Here is a 22,001-nt window from a genome sequence, read left to right as displayed (position 1 = left end):
CAATTGGCTTCATAGTAGTATGGAATTAGCTGGTAACCACCTGGACTACTTCCCCGTTTCCTGATATTCAGCATTTTAAAAATCATACCTGTATGATTGCCCATTAATTTTGTCCTGGACAAAATCAGTGGATCGGGCACACCGGACTTCAGTAACTTCTGAGACGTGTTGATCCATTCTGAGACCCACTGAGAACACCTGGGATGAGTCTGTTTCAATTGCTGTTTGAAAAGAGGTAACGTTTCAAGGCAGAGATGTCACTTTACAAATTACAAGTAAACGCTGTTAGTCTGTTTGAGTGCCCCTCACATATTATGAACCAGGCCAATGGGAAGTCACTGGTGACAAGGAGCAGCCACTCAAAGACCCCACTGTCAGTATCATGTTATGACATTTGCTCATGAGATCAGATTGCCCACCCGCTGCCTAGCACTAGTGTAAAATGTATAAATCAGACTTGTGCATGAAAGGACAAGTCTGCTTTCTGAGAGGGGCACCGGGGACTAAGACACGCGAATCCAACTGGAGTGAGCAAACACTGGTGGCTAAGTTCCCTCACTTAAAAAACATGCCCCTGAAGCATTTCCATTTGGTGCTCTCATAAAAGTGGACTGCTCTCATGTGCTGAAATACGGACACAGACTGGGACACTTTCAGACAAGCACCAGACCAGCTGGAAAGAGCTTTCTATTACTGTCTCATGTTCTGTGAAAGAAGTGCAATGATCAGACCTGGAGAGATCACAGGGTCTTCGCTTGAAGGTTGCGAACAGGTGTCAGAGGGTCCTGGCCACCCTGTCCTTACCATATTGCTAAATGGAAGGGTGGTGGTCCGAGCTAGATCCTAATTAGATAGGAGTGGGATTCCCAGGTGGGTGAAGGTCCAGGTATGGAAGAGCATGAGAGGCTGCTTTAGGTTAAGAAAGTGGTCAAAGGTTTGTTGGGGCAAGGGCAGGCACTTCCTTGTGACTCTGATTTGAGAAGCTGGATTACACTGATCCAACTATTCATCTGAAGCTTTTGTCTCACCCAGCCCTTCACTCCTGGTCAATCCCTGATCATTTTAGAACTCCATTGCATCAAACCCAATGACACCCCCAACTCTGGGCTGTTCAAAATGAAGCTGGAAAATGACCAAAACTAACATGATTAGGTTTCCAGTACACCAAGGGCAAAACTTAACTAACTAAATGCCCTACTGCAGAACAATATTATTGGGTGACAACAAAGCTTCTAGAGGGAGCACAATTTTTATCACACACACATTGAAAAGTGTTACAGGGGAAGGGACAGAAGTGTTTTGTACACTAAGATTTGTAGGTTGTTGTTTCATGTGATTATTCTACATTCTGAATCCCAAAGATCAGGGGAGAAATGGATGAGCAATCATTTATTTTGCAAGATCTGACACCTCAGGCAAACCACTGGCAACCCTTATCACAACAATACTGGACTAGTTGCATGACTATTAAAAAGAACCATGTCTTGGCTACCCAAAAAGGAATTACTTTGCCTGCAAAAGTATATTATACTTATAATATATGTGCATAGATATATGTGTAACACGTTCCCATTTAGTGACCTCCCCTCCTACAAAAAGAGATGCTGCACCTCACATAGTCCTCTTGATAAGCCCTATATTAAATACAGTCACATACACAATCTGGATAGAACCTACCCGTAGATTTTGGCTTAGATGAGACACAGTACCGAGGCAATACTTATCTGTGATGATTAAAGCGTTAACAGCACTTTTTCCAAGGATAGGGGCATTAATTCCATTATCTTTATCAAATTAAAACAATAGCATTTACATTCTGCTCTTCCCTAAATTTCCTGTTGTTTACCATGTCCCTGTTAAACTGCTGTATAGCATCACTGGCAAGGAATGGCTGCTGCATTTCCACGCCAGAGGTGGCTGCATTTCAGGGGTGAGATAATATCTAAACACACAGTTTATAAGACGCTCTGGGCTCCTTCGGACTGAACTGTCCCTTAGAAATAGATGGATTATTTCTCAGAAACTGTATCCAACAGAGGGTTTCATCCTACCAGACATTTAAAATCAGAAAACAGCAGCACTTTCGATGTCTGATTTGCTTAATCTCCTTTACGAAGATTGAATATTTAAAAGATTGGTTTTTCCTCAATATAGGAAAACTGCAGAGTCAGCAGGTTTCCTATTAGCTTATAACGTCTGATGTTCTGAGCCACTGTTTCTGGCCAGCTGATCTCTTCAGAATGTTTTTGTTCTGCTCCTATGTGCTATTGTGAAATCTGAGGCTTGAAGACCCTGCCTCTTATTATGGCAGAATATACGGAGTGATCAAATGCTTGCCTTGAGCTGGAACTTCATCTGCTCCTATTGTACCCCTTGCCTTGGGTTAAGCCTATTATATCAGCGCCACACATTATGCAAGCAGATTCTTGTCTGTGAAACCTAGGTTACTCTTCTCAAAATCCCTTTCATTTCCTTTTGGAAATTTAAAAAAATATGCCATTTCTTTACTGATTCAAAGCATATTTTTTTAGCGAAGCAAAGACATCTTAGTCTTTGACTTTCTAAATAATTCTGCACTGCCAGCTGCAAGACACTTTAACTGAGATCCCAGCATATTTTGCTGTTAATCCTTAATTTACACTCTTGAATTTACCCCTGCAAATAGGCTGGTACCCCACTACCTTGGTCAGTAAGCTGCGTGCCCTTCCCCTTCTCAAAGGCAGGCCTGGATGAGTTTGTGCTAGCTTCCATTCAAGTTGCAAGGAAAGAATCTCTAGTAGTGCCTTCCATGCTGTTGTTCTCTACACCAGGGCCCTTGAAATGCTGCCCAGCTGAGGGCAGCTCTGGCAACTTGCTAGGGACCTAAGGGCCACAGATAATTTAAATAATATGGAACAGACATACAGGTGTACCCACAAGGGAGGAGATGAGGGGGATATGCTGCCCTCTGCCCTTCCAAACTATTTTACTATCCTGTTTATGTCCCTCCCACTCTGCAGCTATAAACTTAATGGGTTCCCATCCTCAACCACATTTTATCATTTCAGAGTAGCTGTGAAGGTGACTGCAGCTGCCTTCCATTAGAGAGGAGACGACAGGTCCCAGCAACAATTCATTTAGGCCCAAGCAAAGAGCTTATTTGAGGACAATAATATTGCCTGCTGGAAACTGTAGACTCTGTGGATGGCAGTTCCATTTGATTCAAGATGGAGCATGGCTTTCTGGGACCTGTAGTCTGTAGAGCACAGCTTTATCCAGCTCAAGATGCCACAATGCATACTGCGTTTTTGGGCCCCTATCTCTTTGGGTTGCAGCTCCGCTTGGATCAAGATGGAGCACTGAATGCTGGGGGCTTGTAGTCTGCTCCCGCATACCAAAGAATAAGTCAGCGGCAGACCATATTTTAGAACTCCACAGCCCAACCACAAGGCATCCCCTTCTCCAAATGCCCGACCCAGTTAAGGAACAATTAACAGCAGCATTCTCAGAATATCCTTACATGCAGAGGAAATGTAAAAGTCAGAAGTGCTGGACCTGCTACCGCTCTGAGTGGGAGGACGACAGTTCTGCATAGACTGGAATTTGCCATCCCTGCCATGTGAAGAAATGGCATCATTTTCTGGCCTGGAGGAGAAATGAGAATGCAGGGTGATAAATACTTACAGCCTAAAAAAGCTGCATGAGAATTACCATATAATTTCCTGGAAAGGTACAGAAGAAACAGAAAAGTGTATTTTATGTTGCAAGCTAGTGCCAGGGGCACAACTTAGTAGCATTTTGACTGTACGACTCTACCAGGTTCCCCACATTAAGCTTTTTCAGGAGCGTAAAATTTGTTTCTGAATATTATGGGGGTTCCACATGATGCAAGATCAAAACAAAACACAGTATTTTAACTTAACAGCTGTAGAACTAGTTCTCTTAACTTCTTGGATAGGGCTGGTTGTCAGGAGGCAAGACTTGCTGAAAGAGAGAAGAGAGGATAAGATTGCTTGGTAATTCAGATGGGGTGAGAGGAAGCAGTGAGGGTGTCTTACGTGGACAAAGCAGGGGGCTGGGAGGAAAGTTACCCTGAGCTGAGAGTTTCGTTGAATATTCATGGCAAGATCAGGCTAAGAAACATCTAGTTAGAAAAGGGCCTTTCCAAGGAGGTGGTTAATAATTAGACCACTAAATCAGTTTCTAAGGGAACAGACAGAGGAATATTAAACAGTTTGTCCCTCCTGAGTGATCTCATAAAGTAGGAGGTCTTTAAAAAGAGCTTTCCAGTATTTCCTGGCTAGAGCATCCCCTTACAGTGTAGACTGAGGTCTTGCCTACGTGGGGACAATCAGGAAAATTAATCCAAATTAACTAAACACTTAAAATTAAGGACGATTGGTTAAACTGTATTAAGTCCCTATAAGTACATTCTCTTTCAGAATTAAAGTGGTCTTAATTTGGTTTAGTTTAATTCACTTCCAAAGGCCACTTTAATTCTGAATGGGAGGGTCCATATAAGCGTTCAATGCAGTTTAACTAATCCACTTTTAATTCACACCTTTAGTTAATTGGAGGTAATTTTCCTGAGTGCCCCCCGCTCCCAGCCAAGCTGTAAACTGAATGAAGGCCACACTAATTCTGAATAAGAGTGTCCAATTTTAATGCCATTTAATCCACTTTAAATTTATACTTTTAGTTAATTTTAATTAATTGTCCTGAGTTTTCCCATGTAGAAAAGCATCAAGGGGTAAAACTTGTCATATTCCACAGCAGTTTGATACAATGCAGTCACTAGTTTACTTAAGTGATTTATAATCAAATAAATATAGCTCAAGCCTTTCTCTTCATGTCTGGACTGCTAGGACGTGATCTGTGAGCAAAGCAATATAACTGAAGGGCATCCTATTAGTTCTTATCCACTAGTAATCAATTTCATTTGCTAAAATAAGTTAGCTGGGTATAAACTCCATTAGATCTTGCCCTTTTCTTCTGTAAATCCACTTTTCTGGTTATTGTCTTTCTACTTAGTTGTTTTCTTGCACAGGGAAGTTAGCTATAGAGGGTTTCACTGTAAAATGCAAACCTCTCATGCATGCTATTAACGCCTGCTTTCCTATTTAACTTGGTTGGCGCTTAATAGTGTTCACACTGGTTTTACCATCTGACTAAAATAGTGAAATTTAAAGTTCACAGTTTTTAAACCAGCAAAAACCTACAGAAATTATTTGCAGTTTTGCAACATGGGGCAAAGAAACAATCTGCAGAGGCTGCTTTGCATCCTCATTATTCCAGTGCAGGAATAGGTCCCTCAACTATCGTAGCTGCCTGTACTCAGTGGGTTTCTGAGCAATCAGTCATTTAGTTACATTGTGAGACAGGAGCAGGCTGCAAGGCACAATTCACACTGTGTCACAGTCAGCCCATGGCGTGGAATCAATATCAGGTAGAGAAGCCTGGGAAGCCTTGATGAAATCTTTAGAAAGGAATCAGTTCTGGGGTATTACTTTTGTAACGGACATGAGTTATTTAACCTCATCTAGGGAACAGCTGTGGCCTCGAGAGGAGTGCAGTGGAATGGAGTCAGGAGACCTCAGATCTGTTCCCAGCTCTGCCACTGATTTGTTGCATGGCCTTGGGGCAAGTCATTTCACTTTTACATGTTTCATCTTTCCCATCTATAAAATGGGATAGTGAGGGTCAGCCACCTTTGTGGCATTTGAGAGCTAAAGTTGAAAAGCACTAAATAAGCATTACATTACAATGACTGTAGACTCCACAGAATGAATCCAGGTTTTCTAGCTTCCTGCGGGTAGCAGAAATTACAGGGAAGGGGAAACCTTGAAGGCATTTGATGGTGTTGGCCAGTAGCAAAGTGGCTTTGGTCTGATGTTCAGCAACATGTTCGATAGATTCCATCATTTGGGTCTGTAGCTCTTTTGGGGAAGTGCAAGGAAACCAAGAATAAAAAGATCTGTGCGTTACTGATAGCAGCCCCACATTATTACTTGGTCACTCCTCTCCAGCCATATGTAGATGGTTTGCTAAGATTTGGGATTTTATGGATATGGAAAAATGGACCATGCTGAAGAAAGGTTCTTTTACCATATGCTTTAAAATCTGTACCCCACTTATGCTGTGAAGAGGAACTAGATTCTATAATAACACCTCAGCCATTTTCTTCATAAATTTACCAATAATAGTATATAGGCAAAAATAGGACCTTGTAGGCCAAATTCTTCCCTGGGACACCTCATACATTTCCCATGTCAGAACTGGGGTCTGCTTGCTTTATATACCACGCTCAATTTTTACATCCTGAAATGGGGAAAGTGTTATGCACTCAACTAGAAACTGATTTTGTCAAGGCTCTTGTTAGTGTCTTTGTAGATATACAATACATGTACAATAAATGTTGTCTTCTACCATTTTCCCCTACTTTCTGCTTTCATATTTTACCTTTGTAACTGCATTTTGTGACAGTTTGTATAAAAGAAACTATACAAAAGTCATATTATAGTCAAGTATCACATGGATACTACAAAAATAATTTGTATTAAATGAGGCTTTAGCTCATACCAAAGTGATTTTGACTTTTGGGCTTGGTGCAGTACAGATATTGCAAATAGTCTTGTTGCTTATTGAAAAGGCAATTTTCTCACTGTATTCTATGCAGTAAACCATTCTCTGTATACAGAAACTCAGTGTAAACTTGTCAATCTACGGATATTACTCCCCAAACTTTGTGAGTGTAAAGGCAGCTTTAAAAGAAATGGTCACACCTTGTCTGAAAATGCTACCTATTTTTACAAGTAACACCTAAGTTCACTGTAAATGAAATATTTTCTCTGTAATTTCTCTGTTTGTTTACTTTGTACATTTGGCAGCTCTTTGTGTTTAATCAGTTCCACTGTTTGCCAATTCAGAGTCAGTTTCCCTATTTGTGTGGGTCTTCCACATGTAATAGGAAAGAAAAGCATTTTAAGAAAGATGCGCAAGTAAAACCAAAAAAAAGGACTGGAGAACTTAAAGGCAGATATAGAACCTGAAACTGAAGGTAACTCATTTTTTAAGAATGCCCAGATTTCAACCTGACATTTTTCTTTTTAATTTTTGAATAAAATAAAATAAGTAAAAAGATATTTAACTATGTTGTTGATCTAGTGGCTTTTGAGGTACCATATTCCATCCTAATAGGAATGGTTGGTAGTCTCTCAGTTTGAAAAGTGCACACAGAAATGGATATGAGAAATCCTCAAGACAGACTACTCCTCAACCCTGCACCATGGCTACTTGGATTTGGTACAATCCAAGACTGCATGCACCTGAAAGAAGAAAAATTGGTTAAACTTGTTCTTTGTTGTGTGATAGGACAGTGTCAAATCCTCTACCTCCCCCATAATGGAGATGAAGAGGAGAAATCCCATCTCAAGAATGAACTAGGTAAGACTTATTTTGTTTAAGAACAGAAAGCTTGATAAATACCATGTCTTTAGGGTTCTGGAAGTCTCTTATTTCCAATTGCAAAACAATATCCTACCATTGACTTCAGCTACACGTAGAGCTGCAACCAGAAGTCATAGATCTCCCTTTCACAACATCCCTTTTAGTTATCATTTTAAGTAACTAGCGAATTTATCACATTTGTAATCTTTGTCTGTCTCAATTTCTGCTTTCACGTGAGGGTAGCAACTGTCCCTAGAGGAGATTACATTTTCTGGTTTATGAAGTGGAAGATCCACTGGTATGTCAACTGCTGCAGGGACCTCACCCACAGAAATAAAATTTTTATTAAAGCTAATGTTAAAAAAATTATATAATACATAGGTTGAGAAAAGAGTGTCTGTACATCTGCGTATAGTGCTTAGATTATTCACAGATACAAAGTTTGTTTTTAACGTCATACGATACATAGAGTAGATAATTAGCAATAACCCATATTTAGGTGAATAGATTTAACAACACAGTTTAGATATTAGAATCTGAATATTTGGGGTGGAGAATATGGACACACAGGATTTACTGCAAGCTTAAGCCAAATGACTCTGTAAACTTTCATTCCATTATCCCAAGTACATGACTTTGGTCAATGGACCCGTCTTTGACTGCAGTTTTCCCTCCCTTTCTTTTTCAAACATCCATTATTTTAGGTAAAAAACCTGTAAAGAATGACAATGGCAATGTACTTTCCAATATGGAGGTTTTATTTTTTGTATATTCAAGTTACATTATTTTGGAGTAAAATTCAAAGTTAAGAACAAAAAATCCAACTTTTTGCCTCATTTGCCCAGACTTACGTTGGGTATGCAGCTCTGTGATAGCTTGGGGTGACTGGTCTCTGGAGAGGCTCATCTATGCTCTGATGGACACCAGGAAACAGCTTCTTCTTCACTTTTGGTGTATGGGTCATTATCTAATACACAGAAGGAGAAAGAGGAGGAAAGAGAGGGGAAACTGAAGTCATTGGAACAGAGATATGAAGACTATCTGAGCATCAACCTAGATTTGTATCCTAATGTTACTGAACAGGATTTGCCATGCTTTACCGCATGTCTACACTACAGCTCTTTCTGTTCCGAGCTGGCTCAGTAAGGATGCAAGTTTGCCTTTCCCAAGCCCATCTTATTTCTGCTAGATAGAAGTTCCTCAACAGATAGTAAGGGATTGGGGCTGAGTAGGTAGGTAAAGAGTTGAGTCTCAGCCAGCCTTATATGTAGCACACAGAAAAAGACAGCTGTTATAATTAAACCTCTGGCTGTTATATGTTGATTGAAATGTTGAAATTAAATACCTAGCCAAACAAATTCAGTATTTTAGAATCCCAACGAGTGGTACTTACTCCCAAATACTCTGTTGTCAGCAGCTTCTCTCCTGATAGCTCTCCCAGCTGAGGTTGTAACACCTCATCTTTGTCCAGATCAGCCTCCATTGTATGACGCTCCTCCTGTTACAATAATATACCTCGATTATTTGAACACAGACCCTTGGGCAGCTTTCAGTTCCAGTCTAAGCATTTAATTTTCATTCCGGCAGTCACTTGTGCAATACGCATTTAAAACATAAATGACTCTTGCTACTAGGGCTGCACATGTGAACTAATGTTTGTGTGAATTTTTATGTGTGTGTGTGCGCATGCGTGTACATACACCCTTGTCCAAGCATTTGATTCAATCAGAAATAAATATAAATAATTCCTCCCAGTAGCTGCATAACCTTAGCAAGGCTGAAGGAAAAAAATTATAGCCCTGACGGGCTGGTTGCCTTGAAATCTCAAATCCCCAAGTATTCTATGCAGGCTCAATAATAAAGAACATGGTGTTAATATTCATTACTTTCTAACGAGAATAGTTCCACTCCATCCTCCAAAGAACATGACAGATGAGCATCACACTAGAACTAAAGGAAAGGCAGTTTTGCTTTTTAAAAAGGTTGCAACAATAAAACATTGTACGGAAAAGTAAATTAATCATTCTAGGAGAGGTTACTTACTTTCTATACTAACTGCAGTTCTTCAAGGATGTGTCCCCCTATTGGTGCTCCACATTAGATGTGCATGTGGCCCATGTGTCTTTGATCAAAGATTTTTGGTAGCAGTGCCTATTCAGCCTGCACGCACACACCAGACCTCCTTCTGTCCCGTACTGAGGATATATAGAGCTGTACAGGCAAAACAACCCTCAGTTCCTTCTCTATTGCTAAGAGCCGTGAGACGAGACTCAGAAACAGAAAGGAAGGAGGGCATCTAGTGGAACACCCATAGGGGAACACATCTCAAAGAACTACAGTTACTGTACAAGGTAGGTAACCTCTCCTTCTCCTTTGAGTAGTGTCTCTATGGGTGCTCCACTTCAGGTGACTCCTGAGCAGTACTCCTGGAAGGAGAACAGAGCTTCAGAGTTGTATCTAAGACTGAAGATAGGACTGCCATGCCAACAGCAGCATCTGACTTGGAAGTGTGCATCAGGGCACAGTGTTTGGAAAACATATGAACTGATGCCCAAGTTGAAGATTTGCAAATTTCTGCAACTGGTACAGTTTTCTGCAGTGCCATGGATGTACATTGAGATCTTGTAAAATGGGTTATTATTCTAGAAAGAGGCTGATCATTAGCAACCTCATAACAAGAAAGAATACTTGTTTGTCTGTAGGCAGTACAGTAGCTGGAGTCTGCCAGATGGTCTTGACAGGTTCAATTAGAGCCTTATTCACCGGCAAGAGCACTTGACCAGAAGTTGTCACGTGCAGAATGTCTAAAAGCTTATGCTGCAACTCTTGAACCGCCTCCAAGGGGATCTGGAGAGTGTTAGCAATCTGTTTCATAAGTTCTTGAAACTGTTTAAAATCATCAGCATAAGAAGGTGGGGAAGGCATTACAGCCTCATCTGGTAAAGATGAGAAGATACTGGTTTGTGGTGTCACTTCCTTGCCTCTTGCTCCTTGAAAGCAGGCCGAGGTCTCTGTATACCAAACCCCAAACCTTGTTTAGTATTTTTAATGTTGGGCAATGACAGGGTCATGTTAATACCTTTGAGGTTTTGGGTCCATATCTGCCATCTAAATTAATACAACAGATATCCCTGCCCAGAAATCTGGGAATCTGAGGAGATGTCTTCAGCATAGTCCAAGGGAGGAGCAGACTGAAGGCGGAAACAATGTTTATCTGCCTCATCCTGAAGGTACCGGAAGACTAGGGGGTACTGAGGAAGGGGAAGGTCTCCGTGACCTAGAAGATTGCAGTATTGACAGTCCTTTGGTATCCATTAAGAAAGGAGACTGTGGCTTATCTGAGACAGACAAATCTGTAGAGAATCTAAATTCCTGCCATACCAGGTGATTGTGTGCTGAAACTGAATGAGGTTCTGCAACAGTCAGCAGCAGTACCAAGGATACTGTTTGCTTCACCGATATTTGTCTAGCAGACAGAGATGGTACAGAGGATGGTGCTAGCTTTGGAGGAACCAATTAATAATCTGAGACACCTGCTTATGTACTGGCCATAGCACAGAGAGCTCTGTAAACAGTACCAGCTTCCTTGACGCAAAGTGTTTACTTACTCTCTGTGGTGCAATCTGCTTAGACTGTACTGGAGATAGGTTTGGTACCAAGGCATGCTTGGTACTGTGATTCTTGAAAGAGCCCGAAGTCTTTGACTAAGACTCCAGGTATTGGAGAAGCCTGGAGCCTCAGCAGTACCCTTTCTGGAACACGGGGTCTCTGAAACAGTCTATTTCTACAGTGACTGAGGTCGATGGGGTACTGTGGTCACTCAGCGGCTGATGTACAAGGCAGGCATCTGGGCCTGAATCCAATGCTGGTCACAAGGAGGGCTCCATCATGAGAAGCCTAAGTTTAACCTCCCTATTTTTCCTAGATCTACTCCTGAAGGCCAAGCAGATCTTGCACTTACACAGTATGTGCGTGTCTCCAAGACACGCTGGCAATGGACATTGCTGACTGGCATAGATTAACGGCAGGTGAAGCAGTGCTTGAATTCCAGGGATCCCAGAACACCATGCAGACGACAATCCCGGAGGGAGAACCCCTGGGATGGGGGTGGGAGAGGAAGGGATGTCTAACGGAAACAAACTCTTAGTTAACTAGAAGAACTACAAAACTATACACCCAAAAGGAGCAAACTGAAGTAGACTTAGAACCCAAATGAGCTAAAAGCTAAAGGTTAAGCTTGAAGCGGGAACCTATAAACTCCATCTCAGGCCACAGGGCAGTTGAGAAGGAACTGAGGGCAGTTCACCTGTACAGATCCATATCTCCTCAGTACAGAGCACAAGAAGGTCTGGAGCACATGTGTGGAACAAACAGACCCTGCTACCAAAAACCTCCAATCAGAGGTACATGTGCTTCTGAAGTGGAGTGCCCACAGGGACACTACTTGAAGAAGAACTAGCTACTGTTATGAAACATAAAAAGCCTGATCCAAAACCCATTAAAGTCAATGGTGACTATCTATTGACTACAGTGGGCTTTGGATCATTCCCAAAGAGCATAAAAGGAGAAAAAGGACAGGACAAGCACCTTTACATGAGCATGACATAAAGTGAGGGAGTAGGCTTCAGTCAAGCTGGGAAATAACTGTCATGGGATAGCCCCAACAAGAGCACCCTCCTGGGTAGGCTGTGGCGCAGTAGACATGTCTGTCTCAGTTTTCCCTTTCAGGGGCCCCAGAAATAGTCCGAATGGTCTTCCTGAGTATAAAATATAACCCTTGGGGAATTTATTTTAGAAGTCCAATGCACATAAGCCATAACAAAATAAGTCCCAATACCAAGCTCCGCAATCATAGTCCAGACAGTACATCAAGCAGAACCCCGGCGTCCCTCATCACACCCCAGCTCTCCAGCCTTCTTCCTTCTCTGGCCCTCTGGCTTCAGCTCTCCAGCTCCAAGAGCCAGGAGGCACCTCCCGCTGCTGCTGTCAGCCTTCAGCCCTCTCCAGCCTTCTTTTCCTCTGCCTCAGGAAGGACAGCTGGCTACCCCCCTCCCCTGACTTCCTAGCCCTCAGTTCTTTTCAGCCTCCCAGCACCAGCTTTGACTCTTGAAAGTCAGCAGGCTAGCCTCTCCACTGACTACCTGGTAATTCCTCCCTCTTTCCAGGGAAGGCCTGCAGACTTAACTCACCAGGTTGTTCTCTCACTGGGTCTCTCTCCTCTCCGATTCTCCCTGGTCCTTTATAGCCTCCAACAGATACTACCATCCCCCTTAAAAGGCCAAATGGGAACAACTGCTCTGGCACAGGAGAGCTGGACCTACTTCATTTAATGGGTCAGCCACCTTATGACACTTTGCGACAAAAATCATCCAAATGTCAGATGCTTATGCAATCTCAAAACAGGTTCAGAAAGAATATGTTTTATAAGTGTGCGTATGGGAGAGATTTCATGTGGCACATGTTGGCTACAGATACCGCCACCACCCTTAGTAGGCCTTGACTTAATGGAGCTTCGCGGATTCACAACAGCTAAGGATCTGACCCTATATTTTTCTGCTTGCACCTTTATCTATTTAGCACTTATTTAATATTTTAAACAAAACCATAATCTTTGCTCTGATATGGCTATTTTGTTTCTTACTAGCCCTGCTACCATGGCATCAGGAGCATGTGAACATGCTTATGTTACAGACGTTAGGTCATAGACATATTGCTTATATGCCACAAAAATATTCTATGGTTTAAAGGAAAAGCCTTGGAATGAATTATTGTTTCATGCAGGGAATTAAGAAAGCACCTGTTAACTTAATCATCTGGGATGAATTCCAGTTTGCAATCACTAAATAGGAAGTGGGTTTAGTCTTTACTCATTTTACTTTCTTAATTATATTTCCCCAAAATAATTCCAAAAAAGACCAACACAGTCATTTTTCTCAACAAATTGGAGACATCATTCTTCCTACCCCTTTCTAAAATGGTTGCATGGCACTTCTAGTATAGAATGGCTGCAGTATTATAAGAACTACATATCAGTGGTAGGCGTGAAAAGCTCAAAAGGCTTACCTCTCTCACCAACAGAAATTGGTCCAATAAAAGACAGTACCTCACCCACCCTGTCTCTGTAATACCCTGGGACCAACAAGGCTACAACAACACTGCATATATTAATTTTAATGAAAGATACAGTACATGTCTAAAACCCCTAAACTGCATTGAAAACATCAACCATAGTCTATAAAGCAATTTTACAATTATTCTGGATGAAAGCAGCAAGAAAAATGTACCATCAGTGGCTTTCCTGTTATTTATCTTCTTTAGTATGCTTACAACGTAACAGCTAGACACTTGCCAGGAGTTAAACTGGATGATCATAACATCCTTTTTTACTTTTTCCATTGGCCTGACAACAGTTTCACTTCTAAAAAGCTTTAAAGCTCTTCACAGATTGGCTCTCTTCATCGTGTTATCTATCTTAACTAGATATCTAAGGTCCTCCAGTTGAGGCTTCTATTTCATTCTGCACACAAAGTTCTAGGCTCTGTTGGCAAGTGGGCATAAGAACATAAGAACAGCCATACTGGATCAGATCAAAGGTCCATCTAGCTTAGTATCCTGCCTTCCAATAGTGGCCAATGCCAGCTGGCCAATGCCAGGTGCCCCAGAGGGAATGAACAGAACAGGTAATCATCAAGTGATCCATCCCCTGTCGCCCATTCCCAGCTTCGGGCGAACAGAGGTTAGGGACACCATCCCTGTCCACCCTGGCTAATAACTATTGATGGACCTATCCTCCATGAACTTATCTAGATCTTTTTTGAACCCTCTTGTAGTCTTGACCTTCACAACATCATCTGGCAAGGAGTTCCACAGGTTGACTGTGTGTTGTGTGAAAAAATACTCCCTTTTAGTCTCCATTCTAAATCTTCAGAATCTCACAACTGCCTGAATATTGCTTAAGGTACGAGGTATCTGGATCCAAACATATCCACATTCTAGTCCCTTGTACGGGGTATATCCCTTACCCAAACATCATTCCACTACAACCACAACGCAATGATGCCCTGTTCTACCACCACACAACAGCTGCAGCAGACCACAGCAGTGAAGGTGTTAATGGCTTGAAGCCTAAGGCTTGGTCTACACTGGAAATTTAGGTTGGTTTAACTATGTGAGTCAGGGATGTGAAAAATCCACACCCTTGAGCAGCGTTCCTAAGTCCCCATGTAGACAGTGCTAGGTAAACTCTCCCATCTACATAGGTAGCATCTACACTGAAATGTATCAGCTGTGCCACTGTAGCACAATCCCGAAGACTAAGCTCTTTTCTTTTGATGTTGCTTCTAGCTGAGCTGTATTTTCACACTGAAGGGAACTGATTTTATTGTCAGGTGCCGAGTGACAGGTGGATCAGAAGGTATCCTATAAATGTCTGTTGTCCAGTTATCTAATAAATCTCAAATTTACAAATTAATTTAGAATTAGAGCTAGTATATCATGTATTTACTTTTACACACTGCTTTTAAAGACTGTCCAAACCCAATTAAAACCACATTTAAAGATTAATTATTTAAAAATAAATACTTTATCATATCTGCTACTACAGGGCATAACAAATACACTTTTGTGCTGACATGAGTATGCTTTGCTGAAATAGGTGATTTACTCTGTTCTTAAAATAATAAGGGGCATATAATCTGTCTCTTAAGCAATAAATCCTGCAGTCTTTATTTCTGTGGGGAGTCATATTGACTTTAATGGGGGTCCTGATGGGAGGGTGCACTGCAAGAGCAGGCACTAAAGATATATTAAAGGCATAAACTTTTAAATAATGATTTGTGCCTGAATAAGGTAGGAAGTAACATGACATGGTATGCAGTTAAACTAGGTAAATTCACAGTTTGGGTGTGTTGTGAGACCACCTATTAGATTATCTGGTAAATCTGTACTAATTAAAGAGTGCTGCTGTTTACAGTAAGTGTTCTTTCAAAACATGTACATAAAATGAACCAAATAATTGTATTGCAAGAAAGGCTCTGTGTAAAGATACTTTAAAGATGTGTAGACTTTTCGTATTTTTTTCTTGGAGAATTACAGACTTTTGGATTCCTAAAGCGTGCCAATATTCTTTGTTCTCAGCCGGTAGCCAGCTATTGAGTCTGGCAAGTCATAGTTCTAACTCCCAGATGGTGATGGACTTTCAGCTCCTGTTTCTGTGGGAAATGGCTGATGGAATTGTTGAAAAAAAGGTCTGAACGTTTTGAGATCAGCCACCATGTACCTTTTTTCACCCTTGCTTTGTGTCTGGTGAGCCACTGTCTACTTCCACAGAGAAAAGTAAAAAGTAGGCCAGCACACAAGTAAGACTCCCACTTAACGAAAGGTGCTGGAGACAGCCAAAGCCCCTGCTCTGTTCTCCCAACAGGGACCACAGAATTCAGACTCTAACATCTGCTGTACTTACAGTTTGAGGGAAAATGCAAATTAGACTCTTTTGCCTACTATTTTTATTTATTTATAATTTTTTTTAAAGTTTCCTTTTCTCAATAGGCAGATGATTTCAGGGAGGATGTACTGACAAATGAATAATCGAGTTTATTACACTGGAGGCCTGCACAACTGGAAGCTTTTCCAACCATTGAAATGTCCACATTTCACAGTGTCTATATCATTTTATGACGTGTAAGACTGTGATGGAATCCACACCTATGAACACAAATAATGGTGCAATTTACTGTAATGAGAACAGGTTTTATTGCAGTGAAAAATAATTTTTTTTAAACCCATCTGTTTTTTATAAGAAATGTAATTCCTAAGAGCTGGACAAAACCCAGCAGTTTGGTTAAAAGCTTGGAGTTCTGTTTGTTTATTTTAAAGAAACATGAGCACGTGACAGGGTTTAAGATGCTACAAGAGGCTAAAGCCTATTGTTGTTATAGCTTCTCAGACATGGGCTGTTATAAAAGGCCTTTCAGAAAAGCTGCATGCAATATCTGGAAAGCTACTTTAAAAAAAAATGATCAGACACAAGGCTTTGAAACAGACACACAGCTCCAGCTTTTCTGAAAAGCCCAGATATTCCTCCATACTGCAGTAGCATCTACCAACTCTTAGCGGAGTAGTTTAGTCTTAAGTGGTCACTACCGTGAGATCTGCTAAAAGCCAACAAAAAATCAGATTAATTTAAAATTAAATACAGAAATAGCAAAATATAGAAAGCTAATGGTAATTGGGGGAAATCTTTGCATAAACATATTGCTATAATGGAAGGCGATAGGGATGTGCTGAGGAAAATGGGTGGTGAGCCAAAAAAGCCACTTCCCTACAATGCTTTTTTTGGTGTTTGTTTTTTTTAAATAGCCACTAAGCTATACACATTTGCAGCAGGATGGTCACTAGCATATTATAAAACAGGCAGTCTGTGTTAACAAACAGCCAATATGTATATACCCTGAAATGCATCGATTTTGTGACAGTTTGTAAAGTTACTTCAACTGGCACTGTTGATTTGAGTGTGTACTAATAGACTTTCTGTGTATGAAACTTTTCCAAACTCTCCCTTAAGTTGGCTTGCCAGACAGCTCTGTAAAATCAGATATAATCATGGAACTCCATCTCACCATGGAGAACAATTACATTCTGCATTCCATAAATACAAAGGTCTATATCTGTGAGGCAGTGAGTGAACAAATCATTGGTTATTTACAGAAACAATAACCTGCATGAAGTTAGCATATCATTTTATTGCCATTTATTTTGGCATATATCTTTGATACCAATTTTGTAATCAAGGGACTGGAATAGGCCTCCATTTGATAACAGAATAAAATTACAGTTATCCAGTGGCAATGATCTAGCTAAGGGCCTGGCAGTATGTCAATAAGCCCCTGGAAATAAAGATTTATAACTTACCCTTAACAATTAGGATTGACTTGAAAGTTGGCTTGCCTGGAAGCAAGTTTTTAAAAAATGGTCTTGGGAGTTTTTTCTTTTATATAAAGGAAAGGCTTATGTAACACAAAAATATAGATCTTTATTTGTTTCAAAGATGGAACAGGACATGGAGAATTAACTCCCCTTTTACTCCTGAGAGCGGCCCCTGAAGAACAGAGTGCTCAACACTTACGAAGTTCAGGCCACACGGTTCTTGAAGTGGTCTCTGCATCACTATACATCACAACAGATCAAAGCCATATCAAAGTATCCCTCAGAAACAAAAAATGCCAGAGACCAAAGGAAGATTTCGCCATCTTGTGCTGTCACAGCAGACGCAAGGCAATCACTGTCACAGAACCTCACCTCTAGCAATAGCTGCTCCCCTAATAAGGGGTTTTATAAACAAGTGATGTAGGTAGCAGTGAGAGGTCATAAAGATGAGCTCCTGAAATAGGGTGACCAGATAGCAAGTGTGAAAAATCAAGACCGGGGGGGGAGGGGAGGAGGAATAGGTGCCTATATAAGAAAAAGCCCCAAATATCAGGACTGTCCCTATAAAATCAGGACATCTGGTCACCCTATCCTGAAATACCCTGAATGTGCCACATCCATTGCTTTGAGGGCACATTACTGGACATTCATGTACTTAAAGATAACTGGAAATTAAGTAGTTATAATAACTTCATCCTATAATGAATCAGTTCTTTGCACCACCTAGGGGCTAGACAGCTGAGAATTAACATTCTTGCAAATGTAGATTCAAATATGGGGAAGGTCAAAGGTGGAATCAGTTTGCTGGGTTCAATCTAGTTCCCAGTGGACATATGTTCATCACCATCTCATTAATCCATGGTATGGACATTGGCTACCAGAAACCCAATCGCTTCAGAACTACCCAACCACAGAAAACAATGCTACGAAAGGCCAGATGCTGTGAGATGCTGAAGTCAATGGGCTCTGAGTGTGCCCAGTAGCTCACAAGATTGGGACGTTTGCAATGTTTTTCTAACTTCACAATGAATCAAATATGGGGTAGGGACCATCTTTTTGTTCTGTTTCTATACAGTGCCAAGCACAGTGAGGTCAATGACTAGGTTTCATAGGCAAGATGGTAATACAAATAAATAATAATATTATTCATTATTATTATTAAAAATAAATTACTTTGAAATGTACATTCAGCTGTTGTTACCCTGTAGTAAATAGACTATAAAGGGGAGTTTGGTTTGTAGCAAATAAGTTCTCTGCAGGAATACCCACCTGTTCATTGGTGTCTGTTTTCTCCTTTAAATTCCATATGATTTAATTATATTGCACTCTACATTTCTTAACACAAAAAATTTGCAAAAAAGTTGGTAATTTTTTCTCATTTAAAAATAAAAGAACAGCTCTGCTAAAGTGCTATAGCGATACAATTAAGCACAACTGCTGTAGTAGAGAACAAAAGGAGTGCCTTGAAGTTAGCCCAGTATCTGCATGACTTGAGGGATAACAAAACATCTGTCCCTAGACCTGGCGAATACAGGACTAAGTGGCATGCTGAACTTTGGATTTCCTACTTTTTGCAGGTTTGGGTCATATACATAGGTGTTGTCCATAGCTATTCTCCAGGAATTTTCACAGTACAAAGTGAATTTGTAAAGAAAGACTAAGCATGATTGCTAGCTAGCAATACCAAGGGCCATTTTAGAACATATATATATATATATATACACACACACACAAAAACATATATACATACAAATATATATATATATACACACACATATACATACACACACACACTTGTCTATTGCACTATATAGTATAAGCCTATAAAATATCTTCTAGCTGTCCCTTTAAATTGCTCATGCATGCAGCACTTTTTATGTAATAAGGGTGCTCTATGGAGGAACTCCCCTCTGGCTGTCTACAGTATTTTTCCAGGAAATCTCCTACTGTTGCACTTGCACAGATGTTGCAATGGCAGGAGTGCTAAGAGCAAAGGCATTTTTACCACCACACCATTCTATTCTGCTGGTTTGTTTAGGTAATAAAATGGTTAAAAGGCCTATGTGCTGTCTACATTAGGGCTCCCCCTTTTGCTGTGTAGGAGGTTTCCTGAAAAACACTAGCATAGAAAAAGCTTAAATTAGCAGAGATTGCAATGCATACCTGACTAGTTCTTATCTGCCCAAATTGCAGGCTGCCTGCACATTCTGTCCACTATTCTGATTCAACTTTTTAAGGGGACTGATTTTCCAAATCAAGAACCACATTTGTTCTGAATACATCCGATGAAGTGAGCTGTAGCTCACAAAAGCTTATGCTCAAATAAATTGGTTAGTCTCTAAGGTGCCACAAGTCCTCCTGTTCTTTTTGCGAATACAGACTAACACGGCTGTTACTCTGAAATTTGTACTTACTGGTTTGCTAATTTTACATTAACAGAGTTAATTAAAAAGATTTTAAAATTTCGAAGTAAGAAAAGAAGTTACACCTTAAACAGCTGATGATGCCTCAAAGAATAAACAGGTAAACATTCAGTTTACACACTTCTGCTGGTGTTTTTGGTCATTTGCTTCCTTTGTTTCTAATTATAAAGACATCTGCATGAAAACAGGATCTCTGCTGATATAACAGCTCCTTCTGCTTTCCTTACTTTAAATTGTAATCCTTTGTTATGTCATCATAGTTTATTGTTGTGATGATTATGATGCCATAAGAAAAGGATTAGGACTTCAAATGAGGAATAAGCAGCAGGAGCAGAGGTCCTCTTTTTATGCAAATATCCTTGGTAATGAAATTTAAAACACACCCCACAGAAGAACAGACATACAAAATCCCCCACAATCAACACAACTGTTCCTGAATAGAATGTTAATCAGTTTCCCAGGAGATGTCAGCAGGCCTTTATACTTACTTCATCATCTTCATCCTCCTCTTCATCATCAGACTCAACACTATCATCCAATGGCTCTTCTAGAAAGAAACAAAAGAAAAAATACCAGCGTACGTGACCAAAGATGAATTAGTCTGTGTCCATCCCATCAGAAACTCTAGCTATTATCCTCCGTCCTGAAAAATTTAGCTTGACAATATTTATTATGCTAGTTCTTTCTACAGCAGCTCTTGGACTTTGTGCTAGTATTCTGAGAACAGCAACATTTTTAGAATCACCAAAAATCATCTCTTAGATTCCCCGAAGAAGGCAGAAGCAGAAATACTTAGGAATAGTTACTTACTCATGATTATACCCAGCTAGTTAAATCCTCATATTTACAGTATGATGAGGGGATAGCAGGCACACAAAGAATTAAACAAATAGTTTTTGAATAATATAATTTAAAGATGCCCCCACAAGTAAATTACAAAATGAATGTTATTATCGGAGAGGCATATTTCACGAGAGCAAACCTACACCACGGTATTGAAAACAATCTAAACTCTCAGGCTCTTCCTGCAGATCTTCACACTCAGAAATGTTGCCCAACAGTCACATATCCCCTTTCAGAATGCCATTTTCACAAACAGAGCAGCAAAATATTTTTCTATATCGACAACACCTTAGCCCAGCAGTTCTCAAACTGTGGGTTGGGACCTCAAAGTGGGTCATGACCCCATTTTAATGGGGTCACCAAGGCTGGCGTTAGACTTGCGGTGGCCTGGGGATGAAGCCCGAGTTTCTCTACCTAGGGCGAAAGCCGACCCCCACCACCAGGGTCCAAAGCCGAAGCCCAAGGGCTTCAGCCCTAGGTGGTGGTGCTCAGGTAACAGGCCCCCCCCAGCCCTGCCCAGGGCAGTAAGGCTCGGGCTTTGGCTTTGCTCCCTCCACCCAGGGTGGTAGGACTCAGGCAGTCTCAAACTTCGGTCCCCCATCCTGGGGTCGTGTAGTAATTTTCATGGTCAGGGGACGCGGTGCAATGAAGTTGGAGAACCCCTGCCTTAGTCAAACACTAACTGCATGATACTCAATTTGTTCTTTTCCACATTGTGGCCATGTCTACACTAGAAAGCTTACAGCGGCACCGCTGTCGCCATCCAGCTACGCTGCTGTAAGATCACCTGTGTCACCTCTCTATGTCGAAGGGAAAGAGCTCTCCCGTCGACATAATTAAACCACCCCCAAAGAGCAGCGCTGTCCCCACTGGCATTCTGTCAGCGTAACTTATGTCGTTCAGGGGGGTGTTTTTTTCACACCCCTGAGCAACATAAGTTATACCAACAAAAGTGCTAGTGTAGACATAGCCTAAGACAGGAAGATTCATTGCCACCTCTGCTCCTTTCCAAAGTACAAGAAGACAACTGAACAAGAATTATTTTTAGTTAGCAGGAGGATGCCTCCTGAATTCACCCTTGTTTGCTATCTTTATTTCTTCTCTCTCCAGTCACTTCCCTCCAGCCACAAAGGCCAGAACATAACTTGTCAATTCCACTTCAGGTTTGGATTGGGGTAAGGAGAGGTCACAGACACCAAGAACTTCCTGTCCTTACCCAGCTATGAAGCAAGAGAAGAGCAAGACTGAACCCTGTGCCACTGTACTGTGCTACCAGTAAAATCGCCAGCTTATTCAAGCATTGTACCTTTGTTTCTGGGAGGATAATGCCCCAACATAACCATCCAACGTCACGCTGCACATGGTCAGAAAGCTTTGGAATTTAGG

General features: G+C 41.0%; 1 protein-coding gene across 5 annotated transcripts in view; it reads right to left on the bottom strand.

Annotated features, from left to right (window-relative positions):
• Positions 1–22,001, bottom strand: part of ARMC9 (armadillo repeat containing 9) — a 112,263-nt gene that overhangs the window by 19,157 nt on the left and 71,105 nt on the right. For all 5 annotated transcript variants that reach the window (XM_073359128.2, XM_073359129.2, XM_073359130.2 and 2 more), the window contains 5 exons: positions 20,261–20,319; positions 8,819–8,923; positions 8,277–8,392; positions 3,500–3,624; positions 89–221 (listed from right to left, as the gene is read on the bottom strand). In XM_073359128.2, the coding sequence (XP_073215229.1) occupies positions 89–221; positions 3,500–3,624; positions 8,277–8,392; positions 8,819–8,923; positions 20,261–20,319 (538 nt within the window). The remainder of the gene's footprint in view (positions 1–88; positions 222–3,499; positions 3,625–8,276; positions 8,393–8,818; positions 8,924–20,260; positions 20,320–22,001) is intronic.

The sequence above is a fragment of the Lepidochelys kempii genome, chromosome 9 (genome assembly GCF_965140285.1).
Source record: "Lepidochelys kempii isolate rLepKem1 chromosome 9, rLepKem1.hap1, whole genome shotgun sequence".
Lineage (NCBI taxonomy): Eukaryota > Metazoa > Chordata > Testudines > Cheloniidae > Lepidochelys > Lepidochelys kempii.
The sequence above is the reverse complement of the archived record's forward strand: the minus strand, read 5'-3'. Positions and strand labels throughout refer to the sequence as shown.